The 20,375-nt window shown below is 42.7% G+C and overlaps 1 protein-coding gene across 3 annotated transcripts in view; it reads right to left on the reverse strand.

The window, feature by feature from the left end:
* The window catches only part of FILIP1 (filamin A interacting protein 1), a 234,768-nt gene that overhangs the window by 82,858 nt on the left and 131,535 nt on the right, over positions 1 to 20,375 (reverse strand). For all 3 annotated transcript variants that reach the window (XM_073626815.1, XM_073626816.1, XM_073626814.1), the window contains exon 2: positions 15,566 to 15,844. In XM_073626815.1, coding sequence (XP_073482916.1) covers positions 15,566 to 15,838 — 273 coding nt within the window. In that variant the 5' untranslated portion in view covers positions 15,839 to 15,844. The remainder of the gene's footprint in view (positions 1 to 15,565; positions 15,845 to 20,375) is intronic.

The raw sequence follows: 20,375 nt of genomic DNA on the forward strand, positions 1-20,375 counted from the left end.
GTTAGGCCTCTGCTTTGCATGCTTCCAATTGAAAGGTGATTGGCACAAAGGTGCAAACCCACACAGCACCATGATAAGTGATATTATATTTAGGTTGGTGGTTACAAGTGAATTAATTCAGTCCATATAAATTTAGAGCTTTTGGAGTCCAGAAACAAGATATCTCTCCAGCAATTGTCAGCTGTTGCCATTCCCCTATTCCCTAATGAAGGCTTTCAAAGGACAAGCAAGGAGTCTCACTTCTCCCGCTGCTCTCCTTTGTAATATAAAGTAAGAAGAGAACCCATTGGTAAAAATGAGACCCTATAGCAATGTGTCAGGGGCAGAGCTAGGAAATTAGAAGCATGTTGCTGCCTTATGCTATATACACACGATCAGACATTCCAACAACAAAACCGTGGATTTTTTTCAGACAGATGTTGGCTCAAACGTGTCTTGCATACACACGGTCACACAAATGTTGTCTGAAATTCCGAAAGTCAAGAACGCAGTGACGTACAACACGTACGACGAACCGAGAAAAATGAAGTTCAATAGACAGTGCGGCTCTTCTGCTTGATTCTGAGCATGCGTGGACTTTTGCCCGTCGGAATTGTGTACACACGCTTGGAAAGACTTGTTGTCGGAAAATTTGAGAACCTGCTCTCAAACAGTTGTTGTTGGAAATTCCAACAGCAAATGTCTGATGGAGCATACACGTGGTCGGAATTTCCAACAACAAGCTCACATCCAACATTTGTTGTCGGAAAATCCTATCACGTGTATGGCCCATAAGTCTTTAATGCATACAAGAATCAATAATCCAGATTCTCCACTATCAACGTACATGTAAAATGTGAGTTTTCGATGGTTTTACCCTACAAAGCAAACCCAAAGCTATGAAGCCGAATTCATGTAAGTGGAGAATACCTTCCAAGCATATTGTTTAGTGCATTTAAAGGACACAGCATGCAAAGTGGACAATGTAGCTCGATTTAGCGTACACAGCTTTACTCTACTAGCCATTTAAAATGGGTCTAAGTCCCATAATGTATTGTTTCTAGGACAAAAACAAAAAGTAATAAGGATGTAATCATATCTTAAAACTTTTTAGAATGGATGTAATTTTATAAAATGAGGTTTAAATTGCCCTACTTTGTCCATGTGTTCACAATTTCCCAGGTGCTCCAATTGCCTTTTTAATATACATCCAAGTACATTAAAAAATATCAATCTACACATTGTGGGGCAATTAGTGCTACAAAAATGGTTATACTGACACATAATTACTAGGGCATCAACACTTATGTTTAAAATATGATAAACTATCGAAAGTAATATTTTTTGTCTTTTATTGCTCTCCTGTTCTTTTTTCTGAATGTTTTAAATGATGATAATTAAAATGTGATTTCTCTACACAGCTGTGTGCCATTGCTTTAAAGGCAATCTGTTCACTGGAATTGGAACTGAACTCATATGAGAAATATCAGGTCTGTTATTGCTGATCTTCTGAAAAATGATAATTGCTTGCTATGTTGCTTGCTGTGCCCTCCAGCCGCAGCTAAACACTGCAGCCTCATGCGCCAAGGCTAAACGCCCAGTGTGCATGAGGCCTAAGGTTACTTTAAACACTAGCTCCATACTCTCATATACCACCGCCCAATTGTCCCTGATTTGGAGGGGCTGTCCCTCTTTTGTAACCAAATCCATCTGTCCCTCTTTCCTCCTCAGTTGTCCCGGGTGAGATATATAAACCGCTATAGAATGTACATTTAATTATCAGAAATGTTTTATTACACCTAACCTTTCATCCAACCTTTATATTTTTGTATTTGTGATTTGTAAGAGCCAGTATAATAGAGAATTAGTACTGAAAAAACAATTGTTAATTTAACCAAACATTATTTGCGTCTGTGTAATAGGTGTCCTTTTCCTAATTTTGTTCCGTGTCCCTTTTTCTTCAGGTTTAATATACCCTGCCACATGCACTTTTATTATAACCCAGCTCTGGCAAATTTTCGTTCACCCTGTGCTACACAGAACACATCAGAGAGAGATCTGAGTTAGACTGCCACTAGATGGTGCTTGCAACACGCAAGGTACACAAATCATTCACTAGTTTGCAATACATAACAACATGATGTATGCAAATCACAATTCTTGTGTACTGTAAAACGCATTTAATGAATCCATGGTATGGCTTCCATATATTAATATAACCTAGATGTTAAAGACAATGGGAAAGACTGGAAATGTTCTGTAAATGATGAAGCATAATATATGGTATTAGAAAACAAATACATTCAGAAGAAATATAAAAATACCTGCATATTTATTTTGGAAAAATAGACAACAAACTGAACCTTTAAATTACTTTTTTTTTAAATTCCCAAAATCTATTTTTTTTTAAAACCTAACCCAGGCCTGGTTCACACATGCAATAAAAATGAGTGGTCCGGCCTTGTTTTTACAACCCCTTGACAGCCTAATAAAGCGGCTGGAGGCGATCATACACAACAGCAAATTTATCCCTACTTGTCAAGTTTGATAGATGGCAGCACCTGTCAAACTTGCCCATTGAAGACAACACTTGCCTCGCGTGCCTACAGTATATAAGTTTCATGTAAAATGAATGTCAGCAAAAAAAAAAAAAAAAAAGGCATTCAGGAAACTGCAGTATCACCTCCTGAACACCCGGAAGCTGCTGCTCTACCACCTTTTGAAAGGCAATCCACTGTTGATTGTTTTTCAGAGACTGCTGCCGTGTGGACTTATCCTCAAGCCACATATTTTTTTAGTTTCCAATAAAGTAGATAACCATCTGGTAGGTTTTTATTTCTGTCTGTCTACAAAAAATATTGTTCAAACTCATTGCAGGAAATTTTGATCAGGGCAAATAAACCAATATTTTAAAGGGGGGTAAAGTCAACCCATATGTGATGACATGGAGATGTCAAATGTTTGATCACTTCCTATCCTGGGAAAGGAAGTGAATAGAACCCCCCCCCTATATTTAAATAGCATACCTGACAAGGTTTCTAATGCCGTGTACACATGGTCAGACTTTTTTGACCGGACTGGTCTGACAGACGCCGACGGACCAAATCCTGCGGACAATCCGATCATGTGTGGGCTTCACCAGACCTTCAGCGGACTTTTCCAGTCACAAATCTGATGGACTTTAGATTTGGAACATGATTCAAACCTTTACGTCGTAACTCCGCCGAACCCAGAAATCCGCTCGTCTGTATACTAGTCCGACGGACAAAAACCGACGCTAGGGCAGCTATTGGCTACTGGCTATAAACTTCCTTATTTTAGTCCTGTGTACGTCATCACGTACAAATCTGTCGTGTGTAGGCAAGTCCATTCGTTAAAAAGTCAGTCGGAAGTCCGTCAAAAGTCCACTGGAAAGTCTGTCGGACCAGTCTGGTCGAAAAGTCTGACCGTGTGTACGCGGCATAACTCTTACCTGCCTTATCCAAAATAACTAAAAAGTTTTTGTTGAAATGGATCTTTAAATGTGAACTTTTGAATACATGTTAGAAGTTGTCAATGATGTGCATTTACAAAAGCAACCATCAAATTTAAGTTATTAGCAGTTCAGTATAGTCAGATAAGTGAAAGACAAATAACTTTGGCCACTCTTCACTTCATATTGCCATTTGCCTTGTTTTTTTTTTTTTTTTGCCTTGTCCATAGTTTAGATAGATAGCGTTGGAGTAAAAGTCCTGCTGCTATGTATCTTTTTATTTCCCAAAAATAAACTGGATAGAAAATATACATCTTATAGCTTTTTTTGTTAAACAGAAATAATCCAATGACTTCATTAAATGACTAAATGTCAGAGAGCTCGACAGCCAATGCTAAATAAGGTCTCATAATGACATCCTCTGACAGTGTGCAGTTTTCACTTACATTGATTTATAAAGGCACAAACAGTGCAGCTCGGCCCCGCCCCGCTCCCTTTTTTTGATTGACAGCAGCAATGCTCTCACTGGGTCCAGTGAGGAGGGAGAGAGAGATCCTGGGCACAGCACTGGACTGAGATTGGACTCAGGTAAGTATTAAGGGGGTCGGGGGGATAGCTGCACTTAAAAGGTTTTTTACCCTAATGAAGAGAATGCATTAAGGTAAAAAAAAAACCTTTAGCATTTACAACCACTTTGAGCACTAGAGTAAGTGCAGAATATATGGGATAAGCTGGTTGGAGACTGTATTAACAGAATGCACAAAATACTAACCCAGTGTCGGATAATTATGGAAGTTCCATATAAGGCCAAATTTTGCATTCAGTGTTGGAATCAGTGGAGAAAACTAATGCTGGCCACAGATACCAGAGGATACAGCATGACCATCTGAGGATATATTTAGCTCCAGCTTCAGGCATAAACATCAATGTGCGTAGGTTGCCTAAAGCTAGCCATATATGCATAGATTTCTCTTGTTCAACCTGTGAGCTGAATATGAGAAATCTAATAGGTTCTACCATCCATGCCAAAGCAGCGCCTGTGACTTTCTGAATACCTGAACAATGTCTGCATCTGATAGGATGTAATCTCTGTCCCTCCAACAATTTTCCACCCAGCTTCTTTGATTTTTCAAAGTTTGTTGAGCTGGGTGTTCATATTCATATTGATCACAAAGGACAACAGCAGGTATCAGATCTTGGAAGGAAACAATCGTGACTGGACAAGGCATTTTAAACCATTCTGCTCACTTTTATTCCTTGAGATCTTTTAGCCAGCACTGTCTACAAGTTAAAGATTGTCACCAAACTTGGCTGAAAGTGGCCAAAAAAACCTGCTGCAGCAACCTAAAATACCTTGCTTTTACTGCTTAATCCCTGGCTGTCCAAGATTGTGGCTACCTCCTGCTTCCACAAATTCATATTTAGCCCATCATTAAAGTGGACTGTCTTACTACCTGATAGAACTGTGCAGGAAATATGGTACTTTGAAAAAAGAGTTGGTTTTAGGTGGTTTGCAAAGACAGACAGAATCTATACAGTATATCTTCAACCAGAGACATGCAGTCAGGGCTGGACTGGGACAAAAATTTGGCCCCGGACTTCACCCAGACCGGCCCACTTTATTTTTGCAAACATGCACCAAAATAGTATATAAAACTATACGCAAATGCGCAATATGGATACTTATTGAGTTTGGGATGGATCTGAGGGAAGCTGTGCGGCCTCTGTATGGGGCATCAGAGCGTCTGGGGGGGAAATTGCCACCTTGCCCCCTGGTAGGGTGACCACATTTTCAGACTGCCATTCAGGGACAATTTTGCCAAGGACCAGGGGGGATGTAGTCTCAGGGTTGAGGGAGGTGAGAGAGAAATAGAGAGGGGGGAGAGAGCGGAAGGGAGAAAGAGAGGGGGAAGAAAGAGAGGAGGGGAGAAGGGAGAGGAGAGAGAGAGAAAGGGAGGGGTGGAGAGAGAGAGGGGGGCAGAGAGAGAGGGGCAGAGAGGGGGCAGAGAGAGAGGGGGGCAGAGAGGGGGCAGAGAGAGAGAGGGGCAGAGAGGGGCAGAGAGAGAGAGGGGCAGAGAGAGAGAGGGGCAGAGAGGGACAGAGAGAGAGAGGGGCAGAGAGAGAGAGGGGCAGAGAGCGACAGAGAGAGAGAGGGGCAGAGAGAGAGAGGGACAGAGAGAGAGAGGGGCAGAGAGAGAGGGGGGCAGAGAGGGACAGAGAGAGAGAGGGGCAGAGAGGGGGCAGAGAGAGAGGGGCAGAGAGGGGGCAGAGAGAGAGAGAGGGGGGGCAGAGAGAGAGGGGGCAGAGAGGGACAGAGAGAGAGGGGGGCAGAGAGAGAGAGAGAAGGGGCAGAGAAGCAGAGAGAGAGAGAGAGGGGGCAGAGAGAGAGAGAGAAGGGGCAGAGAGAGAAAGAGAAGGGGGCAGAGAGAGAGAGAGGGGGCAGAGAGAGAGGGGGGCAGAGAGAGAGGGGGGCAGAGAGAGAGGGGGGCAGAGAGGGACAGAGAGAGAGAGGGGCAGAGAGAGAGAGAGAGAGAGAAGGGGGCAGAGAAGCAGAGAGAGAGAGAAAGAGAAGAGGGCAGAGAAGCAGAGAGAGTGAGAGAGAGAGAGAGAAGGGGCAGAGAGAGAGAGGGGCAGAGAGAGAGAAGGGGGCAGAGAAGCAGAGAGAGAGAGAGAGAGAGGGGGGCAGAGAGAGAGAGGGGCAGAGAGAGAGAAGGGGGCAGAGAAGCAGAGAGAGAGAGAGAGAGGGGGGGCAGAGAGGGGCAGAGAGAGAAAGAGAAGGGGGCAGAGAGAGAGAGAGCGAGAGTGAGAGAAGGGGCAGAGAGAGAGAGGGGCAGAGAGAGAGAAGGGGCAGAGAAGCAGAGAGAGAGAGAGAGGGGCAGAGAGGGGCAGAGAGAGAAAGAGAAGGGGGCAGAGAGAGAGAGCGAGAGTGAGAGAAGGGGCAGAGAGAGAGAGGGGCAGAGAGAGAGAGAGCAAGAGTGAGAGAAGGGGCAGAGAGAGAGGAGGGAGAGAGAGGGGGGGGCAGAGAGGGGCAGAGAGAGAGAGAAGGGGGCAGAGAGAGAGAGAGAGAGAGGGGGGGCAGAGAGGGGCAGAGAGAGAAAGAGAAGGGGCAGAGAGAGAGAGCGAGAGTGAGAGAAGGGGCAGAGAGAGAGGAGGGAGAGAGGGGTCTGGTCAGTGCTCAGCTAACTCACTTGAATGGTGGGGGGGGGGGCTTTAGTGTGGCTGTCGGCTGCTTGTTTAATCTTCCTGCTCCCTCTTGCTCTTCATAGATGCAACGCATGGGCAGGGAGAGAGGGGCGGGAGAAGCAGTGTTTGTCACAAGCTGGCTGAGGAGCAGTGTGCGAATCCTTTCCTCTAGGGCAGCTGCACCGAGCCGGCTGTCACCCACTGCCCACACGCTGACATCAGGGATCATCCAGAGGATGGATCGGCAGCGGCAGTCGGAGGACTTCCCCACCCACCAGCGTGACCTTACAGTAACCTATCGCAGCGGCAAAGGAAGTGCTCTGTGCTACAGGTGGTGGGCGAGCCGGCAGTGAAACACTAAAGCACCGAGCCAGCTCCCACCATCCTGGCAAAGTCCACCCCTAAATTGCCGCCTTGGTCCCATGGTAGGGACGGCAGTACAGCAGTACTCAAAATAATGCCTGCACGGGCCGCGCATCCATTATTTTGACAGGCTGTCCCTGAAACAGGCCCACTGAGCCATCGGCCCACCGGGAAACTCCCGGTAGTCCCAATGGCCAGTACATGCCTGCATGCAGTGGCTTCCAATTTATTCAACCAATATCCAAGTCACCTTTCCGGAGTATGCCAGGATAACTGATCATTTGCAGTAAAGCTTGTTAATATGTGTTCTATTGGTGGAGAGAATTAGCTCATTGTTTAAAATTAGCCAACAGAACTGATAAAAGTGCAGATGCTCAAAGCTTTTTATGTACAGTCAGAGTTCTAAGCAGTTGAATGAAATTATAATATTTAATAACTTGATAATGTGACACAAAACCTGGTAACACAATGGGTAAATAGAAATCAATGAAAAACATACCGGAGAGCAAACAGATTTCTTAATGGGGCTATTATTCAAACTGATATTATTATAGGTGTATGCCAGAGGTGTAAGTGGTCATTTTCACTTCCCGATTACAAAGTTTGAAATAACAGCAATCTGTTCCTCAAACAGTTCGGACCACATGACATATTGGGCAGGTTTTACTAATTTTCATGGTGGCATGTCACTTTTATTTACAAAGTTATATGGCCAATTCTTTGCTTTTATTCCACAGTAGGCTCCTTTTCACACTTGTGATCTGACTTGTGAAACCCAAAGTCACAGGACATGTGAAATGCCATGTTAGTTAATGAGAGCCGTTCCAATTGACACTACTGAAGTAGCTGCGACTTCAGAAAAGGTTCCTGCACTAATCTGGTCTGACTTTGACACAACTTCAATGCCAGAGAGTGTAAAAGTCTTATCAAAGTCACTTTAAAGTTGTAAACTGAAAATCGTGCAACTTTGGAGTTGGCTAGTGTAAAAGCAGCCTTAAGGTTACCAGAGACAGTAGACGAACAGTGCAAGTCATGAATTTCAACTGAAATATTCAACTCTCTATAAATCTAAAGGAGCCTTCAGATGATATCATACACAACAGACAACCATTCTCAGGAAAATTATCAGCTGATCATCCAGCTCACTAGGGCCCGTTCACACTAGCATGCGTGCATTATGAACGGAGTTGTTAGAATACAATGTTTACGTTTTCATTTTTTTTTTCGTATATTGACAAAAACACTTAATTCAACTGCTTGCTATGCACTACGGTGCTTAGATATGTGGTGTGTTGTTCTGTGTAAAAATTCAGACATGCTGCATTTTTAAGCAATGCACAACACTATACATGTATTGTGGAACGGGACACATAGAGATAGCTAAGGGCTGTTTCACAGTACTATGCTGCGGTTTGGCAGCAGCATGGGTTCAGTGCCATGTACCCTCAGTTTTCTTGCGGGTTACCAATGCTTTTCCACAGACTTTTGGATCTTTTTAGCTCTGGTGTTTTTGATGCGTTTTCTGAAAGCGCACCAAAGATACAGCATGCAGGACTTCTGGTGCACTTTCAGAAAATGTACCAAAAATGCCCAATCTACTAGAAGTCTATGGGAAACCCATGCAAAAACCATGAGAATACTATGCTGAACCTGCGCTGCAGTTTAAAAGCATCTTTGGTGCCCTTGCATTGAGCCTACATTGATTGATACAGATCAACGCATCTGGTGTGAACAAACCCTAAATGTCCAGAAAGGATGTTTTCTTTTTTTTCAATACATTTTTATTGAAGTATCTCAGTTACAGTAAGGAAGAGATATCGTATATACTCGAGTATAAGCTGAGTTTTTCAGCACATTTTTTTGTGCTGAAAATGCCCCCCCTCGGCTTATACTCAAGTTTCCTTCCACACTGTGTCCTTCTGCAGCCTTACTATCTCCCGGCTGTCCTGTCAAGGTTTCTGCCTGCAGTGTGATAATGAAGGGTAATGGTCTGGGGGAGGAAGGAAGGAATTAATTCTCTACGATCTCCCAGTGTCCTGTCCTGACGAAAAAGGTCCCCCGGCGGATAGTGCCCCCCCTGTACTGCGCAGGCGCAGCTCTTGCGTGGTGCGAACCACAACACAGCCATAATAATTTCTTCCTACTTACGGATGACCTCTTGTCCAGATTTAAACTGGCCTCCTCTCTAGACCAACTGCCCTCAGGAGAACATCTGCAAGAAAAGGACGGACTTTTCTTCCATGACCATGCTGTGTTTGTGCCCCTTCAGCTGAGAGTTCCTGTGCTCAAACTCTGCCATGACAAGTTAGCAGGGCATTTTGGGGTGACCAAAACCACCGATCTGCTTTTGCGAACCTTTTGGTGGCCTACCCCCAAGGCAGACTGCCACGCTTACGTCAATTCCTGCCCGGTATGCAATCACAGAAAAACGAAAAAGAATAAATCATGGGGTCTCCTACGCCCCCTGCCTGTTCCCTCCAGATCCTGGGAACAGATCAGCATGGATTACATAGTGGAGCTACACCCCTCTGGTGGGTTTAAATCCATATTTGTTGTTGTGGACCGCCTTACAAAAATGGCTCATTTTACTCCTATGATTGGCACTCCTTCTGCCCCAGAAACAGCTCAGGCTTTTATAAAGGAGATCATGCCCCAGCAATATTGCATCGTATCACGGGGTTCAATTCACCTCTAAATTCTGGAAGGAGCTCTGTCTTGCGCTAGACTTCAAGAACCACTACTCTTCGGCCTACCACCCTCAGACCAATGGACAAACGGAACACACAAACCAAAATCTTGAACAGTACCTTAGTTGTTTCTCCACCTTTGTCCAAGACAATTGGGCGTCCCTACTTCCTTGCGCAGAATTTTCATACAACAACGCAATACATTCTACCACTAAGCAATCACCATTCTACGCCAACCTGGTGTACCACCCTTCTTTTTCCCCTGTCCTACCTGCTTCCGCTTCGGTCCTGGCTGTCTGGAACAGAGTTGAATTTCTACACAACAACTTAGAGCTCTTAAAGGATGCCATAGCCAAGGCACAGCTGGATTACAAGACCATCTGTGATCGAAGGCGGCCGGGGGTCCTGGATTTTCTACTGGGAGACAAGGTTTGGCTGTCTACCAGGCATTTGAAGTTGGCCTGTCCCTCCAAGAAATTGGGCCCTAAGTTCATTGGACCCTTCCCTGTCCTGTCCCGATTCAACCCTGTCGCATATCCATGCTCCAGAGCTTCTCCGGCGGTTCTTTCAGCGAGCTTCATCCCTTCGGGGGATGCTCTGTAATCTGTAAGAGTCCAGTGCTTATTACGCATGCACCAATGGCGCGTTGCCGCAAGAGGAAATCCGTGGAAACTGAACATGCGCCAAAGACGCCTCAGTGCGCCAACCCGCACCTGCACAGAAGACCTGATGGAAAAAGGCAGGAAAATGCCCAGGAGGTGCACATGAAGTGATCTCAACCTGATGGAAAAAGGCAGGAAAAATGCCCAGGAGGCGCACAGGAAGTGACCTCAACCTGATGGAAAAAGGCGGGAAAATACCCAGAAGGAGCACAGGAAGTGACCTCAAACTTCCCTATATAAGCCCAGCCCAGACACTGCCAAATGGCTGGATTATCTTCAGTCTCCCCTTGTTCCTGTTCTAGTGTGTGATCTGTCTGAACTTGTTGTGACCTGGAAACCTATTTGACCTTGGATTTGTACCTTGACCATTCTACTTCTTTGCCCCTTTTGTACTCAGCTGCCAGATTGGAACTAACTGATTGGAACTATGGTCTGAGCACTGACAGGCTGGCTCCCACCCCTTCAACCTCTGCAGCAATCCTGGCAGCACTTATACGTCTATTTCGACAACCTCTAGCTATGATGCTGAGCACGTGCACTCTACTTCTTTGGTCGACCATGGCGAGACCTGTTCTGAGTGGAACCTGTCCTGTTAAACCGCTGTATGGTCTTGGCCACCATGCTGCAGCTCAGTTTCAGGGTCTTGGCAATCTTCTTATAGCCTAGGCCAGTGATGGCGAACCTTGGCACCCCAGATGTTTTGGAACTTCATTTCCCATGATGCTCCACTACACTGCAGAGTGCATGAGCATCATGGGAAATGTAGTTCCAAAACATCTGGGGTGCCAAGGTTCACCATCACTGGCCTAGGCCATCTTTATGTAGAGCAACAATTCTTTTCTTCAGCTCCTCAGAGAGTTCTTTGCCATGAGGTGCCATGTTGAACTTCCAGTGACCAGTATGAGAGAGTGAGAGCGATATAACACCCAATTTACCACACCTGCTTCTCATTCACACCTGAGACCTTGTAACACTAACGAGTCACATGACACAGGGGAGGGAAAATGGCTAATTGGGCCCAATTTGGACATTTTCACTTAGGGGTGTACTCACTTTTGTAGCCAACGGTTTAGACATTAATGGCTGTGTGTTGAGTTATTTTGAGGGGACAGCAAATTTACATTGTTATACAAGCTGTACACTCACTACTTTACATTGTAGCAAAGTGTAATTTCTTCAGTGTTATCACATGAAAACTATAATAAAATATTTACAAAAATGTGAAGGGTGTACTCACTTTTGTAAGAAACTGTATATTACATTACTTAATGACATGTGTAATAGAAAATCAAATCTTGATTACTTGCGTGTATCTTTAACTGCTTACCGCCCGCCCACTGTCAAATGATGGCGGGACGGTGCAGCTCTCGTTCTGGAACAACGTCATATGACGGCGTCCCAGAACAGCCGCTCTAGCGCGCCCGCGGGGGCACGCAGTCTGGCGATCATCAGTGCCCTGATTACAATATAGCAATAAAGTGTCACCAATCAGTGCCCACCATTGCCTGCCTATGCCAGCAATCAGTGCCCACCAGTGGCAGCAATCAGTGCCCACAAGTGCCACCCATCAGTGCCCATTAGCGATGCCAGTCAGTGCTGGCAATCAATGCCGCCTATCAGTGCAGAAAATGATGAAGAATGTGTTTGGGTATAGTGTAGCACAAGCGCGCAATTTTCATTCAAAGTGCGACAGCGCTGAAAGCTGAAAAATGGCTTGGGCAGGAAGGGGTGTAAGTGCTTGGTAGGCAAGTGGTTAAACATCATCTATAATCATCCTACCCCCAAGCCATAGCTAGAAGTGAAGCTTGTCTACACTGTATACCATACATCTCAAGAGTGGGCTGTTTACAAAGATCCAGTGAACCAGTATGGACAAACTAAAAGGATGTTTTATTGATTTATTAAGGCTGGAGAGTGCAAAATCTGGTGCAGCTGTGCAAGGTAGCCAATCAGCTTCTAACATTCAGCTTGTTCAATTAGGCTTTGACAAAAAAAAAAAAATTGGAAACTGATTGTTTTTTTTTTGCAGAGCCGCACCAGATTTTGCACTTTCCAGTATTAGAAAATCAACCTCATTATGTACTACACTACATCTATACATACTAGTTTAAAAAAAAATGACAGCAATATGTCCATTTTCTGTTGTTTATACCAATAATACAATCAGGGATACAATATAATTATAGAAAAATAATGAAATAAAACCAATATACAGCAATAAAAGACTGGTAGAACACTAATGCAGAGTCACTTCCATGTGTTAGAGAAGGTCACCGATCTACTCTTAGTGGCATCAGGTTCTGTACTTAAGAAAGTTCATTTAGTGGCAGTATCTGTTACTCTCACAGCTTATGTGACCTCAGCGAGTAATTTTCTCCATGTATTAAGAAACACAACAAATAAGCACAAGATGTCTTTCTACTGTGGTTGAAACATATCACTTAATCCCCTTCTCACATAATGCTAATAAATAGAAGATTTTATATAGGTATGTAGAATATGGTCTGTTGTCCCAGGCTCAGATATTATGCATACCCATTATTTTATATAAGAAAAAAACAATATATTTTCATTGGCATCATTTAAAGTTTTAAGGCTCTGTTCACATCTAGGCGTTTTTGGGCGATTTTCTGCTCTAATGCTGCATACACACGGTCGGAATTTCCATCAAAGAAAGTGTGATGGGAGCTTTTGATCGGATATTCCGACAGTGTGTATGCTCCATCCAACTTTTTCTGTCTGAACTTCCGCCAGCAAAAGATTGAGAGCTGGTTCTCTATTTTTCTGACAGAAAAAGTTCTTGACGGAAATTCCTTTCGTCTGTATGCAATTCCGACGTGCAAAAAAACACGCATGCTCGGAAACAATTCGACGCATGCTCGAAAGCATTGAACTTCATTTTCTCAGCTCGTCGTAGTGTTGTACATCACCGCGTTCTTAACGTTTGAAAGTTCAGAGAACTTTTATGTGACCGTGTGTATGCAAGCCAAGCTTTGGAATTCCATCGGAAAAACCATCCAAGATTTTTCTGACGAAAATTCCGCTTGTGTGTACGGGGCATAAGCATCATCTCTAAAAACACCCAACAAGACAAATAAATCCCATTCATTTCAATGGCCCCTGTTCACATCTGACCGTTCTGTCACCTTAAGCAAAACGCCCGTCGCTCAAAAAAGTACACTTTTATGGCAGATTACAGGCGTTTTACTGCTTTTCATTGGTGACTTGTCAACTCCAAAACACCTGTACAAAAACGCTGCAAAAACACACGAAAGAAAGTCCGAAAAACACCTGTAAAATAGAAACGCCTAGATGTGAACGTATCCTTAGAGTCTGAGAATACTTTTAATTACGTACAGCAAATGTAAACACGAGTAATAACTGCTTTTAAATAGTAAAGCAAACATATATAGCACTCGATTTCTTGTTTACACTCCTTGCACATATAAAAGGCACTAATTATCGCATCACAAATAATAAATTCTTAAATGCATTTTTTTAATTGCAAGCAGTGTGAGTATCTGAATGTAACTTAGTATTGGTCTTTTGTAGTCCTCGTGCAGCAGAGCTCAGACTGAGGAAGGGAGAATCTGTACCAAGAGCCAATCATTTTTTTCCGCAGTGCAAGAAACATGGTGAAAGAAGGAAAGAACGGAGTGACAGAGAGATGAGCCAATTAGTCTTCTGCTTCTTCTTTTACTGTCCAGTCACAAGGTGGGGGCGGGACAAGGCCTGTAAGTGTTACTGAAATGCAGCAGAGATAGATCAGGTCTCCTGTCCTGCCAGACAAAGCTGTGCTGTGAGACAGAGCTATGTAAATCTCACAACTATATGGATAGGAATAACAAATAATTTCTAACAGTTCCTTTATGTGCATTTTATCTGTGTATTTAGCTGGTTACTTGTTGTACAACTTTAAAAAAGAAACTTGGAAGATTGGAACCATTTTTAGGATTTTATTGCAGTCATTGTCCCTAAGACAATAACGTGAGCTGGATCTATTTAACAGGGATGCACATGGTAAAAAACTGCTTTTTTAGTAAAAAAAAAATTAGAACCTCTGTCAGGTTGTATTTGCTGTTGGTGCCCTCAGCAGGTCTACTTCCCAAGTGGTCACCTCAACAGAACAAGAGGAGAAATCAAAGAACACTACTACATTAAAAAAACTTTTGACATTCCTCGACTGCTTTGTAAGTAATAATGTGACCCCCCCAACCATGATACTTCTGCCACAATGCCCCATTTTTCTGTGATCCAAATCTACTCTTGCAGATTTCACCCATTCAAAACCTACTAGTGAAATTAAGTTTTGAAACTATTACAACAAGATATTTTGATATTCTATGACTGTAGATTGAAGTCTGTCTAGTTACAATAGACAACTGGGCAGAAGATACTTTCACTACTGCTTTTAAGAGTGGCGGGGGAGAAAGGATTTGTCTGATGCAATGGCTACATTTGTTTAAAATAAATAAATAAGAAATACAATTTAAAAGAGGTAGGTACTAAAACCAAAGCGTTTCCTTTTTATTTTGGATAGAGCAGAGAATTGTTACACCACAACAATTTTTTTCCCATTATGGAAATTTCCATGCACATCCTGTCCTGTAGGTGCAAGAAGAAGTAAGAGGAAATCTCTCCAAAGAGAGATGTGTGGCTGAGGCATGCCAGCCAAGACAGCGGGCAGGGTGAGAAGTAAGAGGGGCAGAGCCAGACAAAAGATGAAGTAGTGGGGGGTGTTTAGGGTGCCTGAGCTGAAGATGAGGGGAATTGGAGTGTCAGCAGTTCTATCATTGGCTAGTTGTCTTTATTGATCCACCGGATGGCACCTAGCCGCTGTAGCCTTTCATGGGGCACCCTACTGGTCTTGGGCCCTCAGGTAGTGCCTGAGTGCCCGAAAAATCAGTCTGTCCCTGCTGCCAAGATATAAAAAGAGAATAAATCTCCCTGTCCCACTTTATTAGCAACTTTAATTCCTTAATAAGACCTAGGTGCAAGTGGAACTTGGACTTCTCAGACCTCAGTGAACAAATACTTGTTCTGCCATCCACATACTAGGTATTGAAGCATGGATCAAGATGCCAGGTATCTGTTCCTTTGAAATCAAGCCTACAGCAGCGGTTCCCATATTTCAATATCTCATTGGTTCACTTTACTGTTGCTTTGATGTACAAAAGTGAATGAAGTGAACAAAATAAAGTTTAGTAATATGACCATACCTGGAGTTCTCCTTCCATAACACTGAGCAGCTTCACAAGATCATCTTTGGTTGGATCATTGAGCTTCCTGTTTTTCCTGTCACCAGTGTCTGTAGATTTACCATGTCTTTTAACTGTTCCAGAGACCTGCATGTCTCCCTCCTTATTTCTGTACACTTTATTCCTGTTTTTGGCATCTCCACCGAGGTTCTCCTCCTCTAAGGCATTGCCATTGTTACAGTTTACATTGTGCCCAATGGTTGAGCTTTCTCCACCTTGATTTCGAGATCTCATGCCCACCTACGGTCCCAAAAGAGAAAAAAAAATATTTAGCCAGAAGTATGCATAACATTATGCATGGGTCAATATATTTATTACCTGTCTTTTGCATATTCTGTGACAATAAAAATATGTTCACCTTTTCACAATTAAATAAGTGTACTGTTGTAATCAGTTTATGGAAGAAAATGAGCTTGTTAGATCTTCCTCAATTTGAGCCCCAGGTCTGTCTATTCTTGTCGGTCCCAGTGTTTTGACTAGCACCTGCACTTGTTACACCTCCGCTGTGTCACTGCTTTAAACTATTCTATCAGCCTCGCCCTTGCACACCTGTTTCTGATCTCTTGTCGGCCTCCTGGTTATTTTTACTTCTGCTACTCTTGTAGGAAACTGCTAGAGTTCTCGATGTCAGAGTTTGATTCTGTGGCCTTAGTTTTAGATCCCCAGCTATCTCCATGTTCTTGGCTTGTCCTGCCTTTGGGATTCCTGTAACCATAATCAATGTACTCCTGTCTTGCTATGTGTATTGTCTGGTCCATCTTGTACATTATCTTACACCACTTCTCAAAAAGTAACCCTTTTTCCTGATAGTGCCCCTTTCTAGCTGACTAGTATCATTTTACCTAAATGTTCGATATCATTTAATTTTTTTTACCAGTCATTGCCCTTGGTTTTGTCTCCTTGACTTTCATCTCTCTTCCCTACGTGTCTTCATCTGGTGGCCTACTGTGTAGGCATCTTGGTTTTGTATTGCTGTACTCTACTGTACTATATTATCCTTGTGTATGTTCTTGTCTCACTCTCTAAATTTTGCTAGCTAGGCAGTCCCAAGAGCCTCATACTTATAGGGCGTATGGTATGCAAAATTAGGTAAGAGGCTACACTATGTAGTCTCTACTTGCTCCAAAGGTTTTACTAGGTAACAATAGTGAACATTGGAATTACATATTTGTCAGTAATTGATAACCATGCTCTCTGATGATTACAGGGGGCTTCTCATGTAGAAAATACTGACACATTTCACAGGACAATGCCTGCTTCCTCAGGGAGAACTGGCATATGTTTCTAATATTACAAACAGAGTAATATGCATTATACAGGATCATGCACGGCTAGATCCATCTTATACATAGCGATCATGGTTCCTTGAATTTGGGGTCAAGATACACTATATTACCAAAAGTATTGGGACACCTGCATTTACACGTACATGAACTTTAATGGCATCCCAGTCTTAGTTCATAGGGTTCAATATTGAGTTGGCCCATTTGACAGATTCAACTCTTCTGGGAAGGCTGTCCACAAGGTTTAGGAGTGTGTCTATGGGAATGTTTGACTATTCTTCCAGAAGCGAATTTGTGAGGTCAGGCACTGATGTGGATGAGAAGGCCTGGCTTGCAGTCTCCATTCTAATTCATCCCAAAGGTGTTCTATCGGGTTGAGGTCAGGACTCTGTGCAGGCCAGTCATATGGACCTTGCTTTGTGCATCCCAGTCATGCCTAGGACCATCAAAACTTGTCAGCCTTGATCAGCAAAGTCCTACTATTTTAAAATAAAGATCTAAAATATAAATGCACATATGATACCAATAGGAATTCATAAGTACAATCACGTTGCCATGCATCTAATTTACCTTAATAGAGCTCTTACAGCACAGTTTATTATGGTATATAGCTGACTGTAGTTTTTTTTAGATGACCATGACCATACAATGCCACACTGATCAAGTTTCGGCTGATTCCTGCTGCCTTGGCCAAAATTTGAACAGTGTATGGCTCTGCCAGCACCAATCTATTGACAAAATTACTTTGTTCAATTGAATTTTGACAAAGGAGCCTGTCGGAACATTGTCAACTGAACAGTGCCTGCATCCAGTCAGATGGAGTCACTGTTCGGTATTCTGACAGCCACTGCTAGGGCTCTTTCACACAGGCAGCTAGAGGGTGGTAAAAACAGACGAGTGAGCATTGGTTTTACTGCCCTCCCCCCAACCAACCAACTAAAGTCTGCCATAGTAGCCGAGCGGGGCTGTATACATGCCAAGACCACAATGTTTTGCTTTTCGTCACCTGTCAAATGCACCCATTAGATCAATGGAAATGTGCCACAACTGCGAGGCAAGTATTTGGCTCAAGGTTTCAGTGCAATATTTTAATACAAAATCCCCCTTGGGATTTAAAACAAAATATAAATTCAGTAGGCTACAAGATTGCCTCCTGAACGCTTTGAAGCCACTGTTCCACCAACTTTTGTAAATTAATACACGGCAGATCACTTTTCCGATCTGCTGCCCATGTGAAAGAGCCCTTATCATGGATGCCGTAATCTGTCTTATGGTCAACATGCTGGCTGAGGAAAGAAATGTATACGCTTATGACCAGCTTGATTAGTCATTTTAGGCTGAGGTGTTAACAGAAGAGTGCTATACTAGATTACCCTCTCTCCAGAGTGATGGCTTCACACAGTAAGAACAGTTTAGACACAATCAAGGAAAAGTACTGATTGCAACTCTAGAAAACCGGTATTACTAGAAATAAAATCCCTAAAGCCTATAGAAGGCCCCTTGAAAATTTTCAAAATAAAAAACACTTTTTTATTGTCTTCTATTCAATTAAATACCTGTTTGATCATATTAAATGGTTATGTACATGTATAAATGTTTACTCATTCCTTTATTGTTGTAGCTAGAATTTAGGACTGATTCACACCAGTAGCTGTGCTGATTACACGTGTTGTGCTGTGTGCTTTTTTGGTTTGTTATAACTTTATTGAAATATCACAAGTGGTATTTTATTATTTTTTCTCTCTGTTTTCACTTGGTGATCTGGCCTATAACACACCTCTTGTGCCCCCACTCTGGATCAAGGTGCACAGGGGTCACCTTTGGACAGCAGTGTTGTTAGTCTGAGGGGAGGGGAGTGTTAGATGTACTAGCAAATTTTAATTCACGAATAAATTGAAGCCAAACTCCAGCTAACACTTTATAACCGCTTGTCGACCACCCTATAGCACATTTACTGCTACAGGGTGGCTGTGCTGCATATGATCACATGTAATTTGTAACACAAATTACAGGAGCTGATCAGCGGGTCCTGCAGACCCAATGTCCGCCGGCACCTGGTGATCGTTCGGTACACAGGCAGAACGGCAGTCTGCCCATGTAAACAAGGCAGATTGCCATTCTGTTAGTACATAAAGGCATGGATCCTGTGTTCCTGTAAAGCATGAACACCGATCCATGCCTTCCACTAGTAAAAGCACCTCCCCCACTACACTGAATCCCCAGCTAGGCACACATTTAACCTTTTAATTGCACCTGATGGTAATCCCTTCCCAGCCAGTGTTATTAGTACAGTGACAGTGCATATCTTTAGCAGTGATCACTGTAATGTCTGTAGTGTCAGTTAGGTGTCCGATTTGTCCACCGCAATATTGCAGTCCCGCTATAAGATGCTGTCATTACTGGTAAAAAAAAAAAAATATCCATAAATATATCCCATAGTTTGTAGACGCTATAAATTTGTGCAAACTAATTAATATACACTTATTGGGATTTTTGTTATCAAAAATATGTAGCAGAATACATATTGGATGAAATTGAAGAAATATGATTTATTTTTTATTTTTTGTTATTTAGGTTTTATAGCAGAAAGTAAAAAAAAAATATTTTTTTCAAAATTAACAGGTTTTTTTTGCTTATAGTGCAAAAAATAAAAAACACAGTGTGGATCAAATACCACCAAAATAAATCTCTATTTGTGGGAAAGAAAATTCATTTGGATACAGTATCGCAGTGGCGTATAGCAAAAAAATGGCCTGGTCGTGAAGGGAGGTAAATCTTCCGGAGGGCAAGTGGATAAGTAGGTACAGTAACAGTTTTTCCATTTGGGATAAAAGTTTTACATAAATAAAGCTGATCATTGTAAGCACCCCTGTCAGTGATAAATGGTTTGTCTCATCTCTGTAAGTGTTACATCTGGAAGAGAGCTTGTTCTTATTGAAAAACAACAGACTTACTGGCCAGATTACCAGATGAAAATAGAAAAAGAAAGAAAGCCCAAGAAAGGAAACTAATGCAGCCACCACATCTAAGAATTGATGAGCTGCACCATAACAATTGTTTTCTTTTGGATTTAATACCACTTTAAATAAACGAATATAAGACTATGCAATAGTGTCACCTAAAGCCCGCTAAACAATTAGCTGTGTCATGGAAAAACACACACATTTGCCTATGTTTCCTGACAGGAAAGTCATTTGCTTAGTTTAGCTGCCTCATCAATAGAGAATAAATTGGCGGGGAGCCAAGCTGTTGTTTTAAGTGACTTACATAGCGAGTGGGGATATACATGAATACAGTAATTAGAAAACTGCATAGCATTTCCATTTTAGGAACCGGAGACTTGTCTTTGTGTAACCATGCGCTCATATCCTTATGTTGTCAGTGTAAGAACATCAAATAACAAAGCTTACCAAGTCATGAACTCTGCCAATTTATGTGTGTAAAACAATGCAACGTTTTGATGTGGGATGTCAGACTACAATAGAGGC

The sequence above is a fragment of the Aquarana catesbeiana genome, linkage group LG04, assembly GCF_042186555.1.
Source record: "Aquarana catesbeiana isolate 2022-GZ linkage group LG04, ASM4218655v1, whole genome shotgun sequence".
NCBI classification, from domain to species: domain Eukaryota; kingdom Metazoa; phylum Chordata; class Amphibia; order Anura; family Ranidae; genus Aquarana; species Aquarana catesbeiana.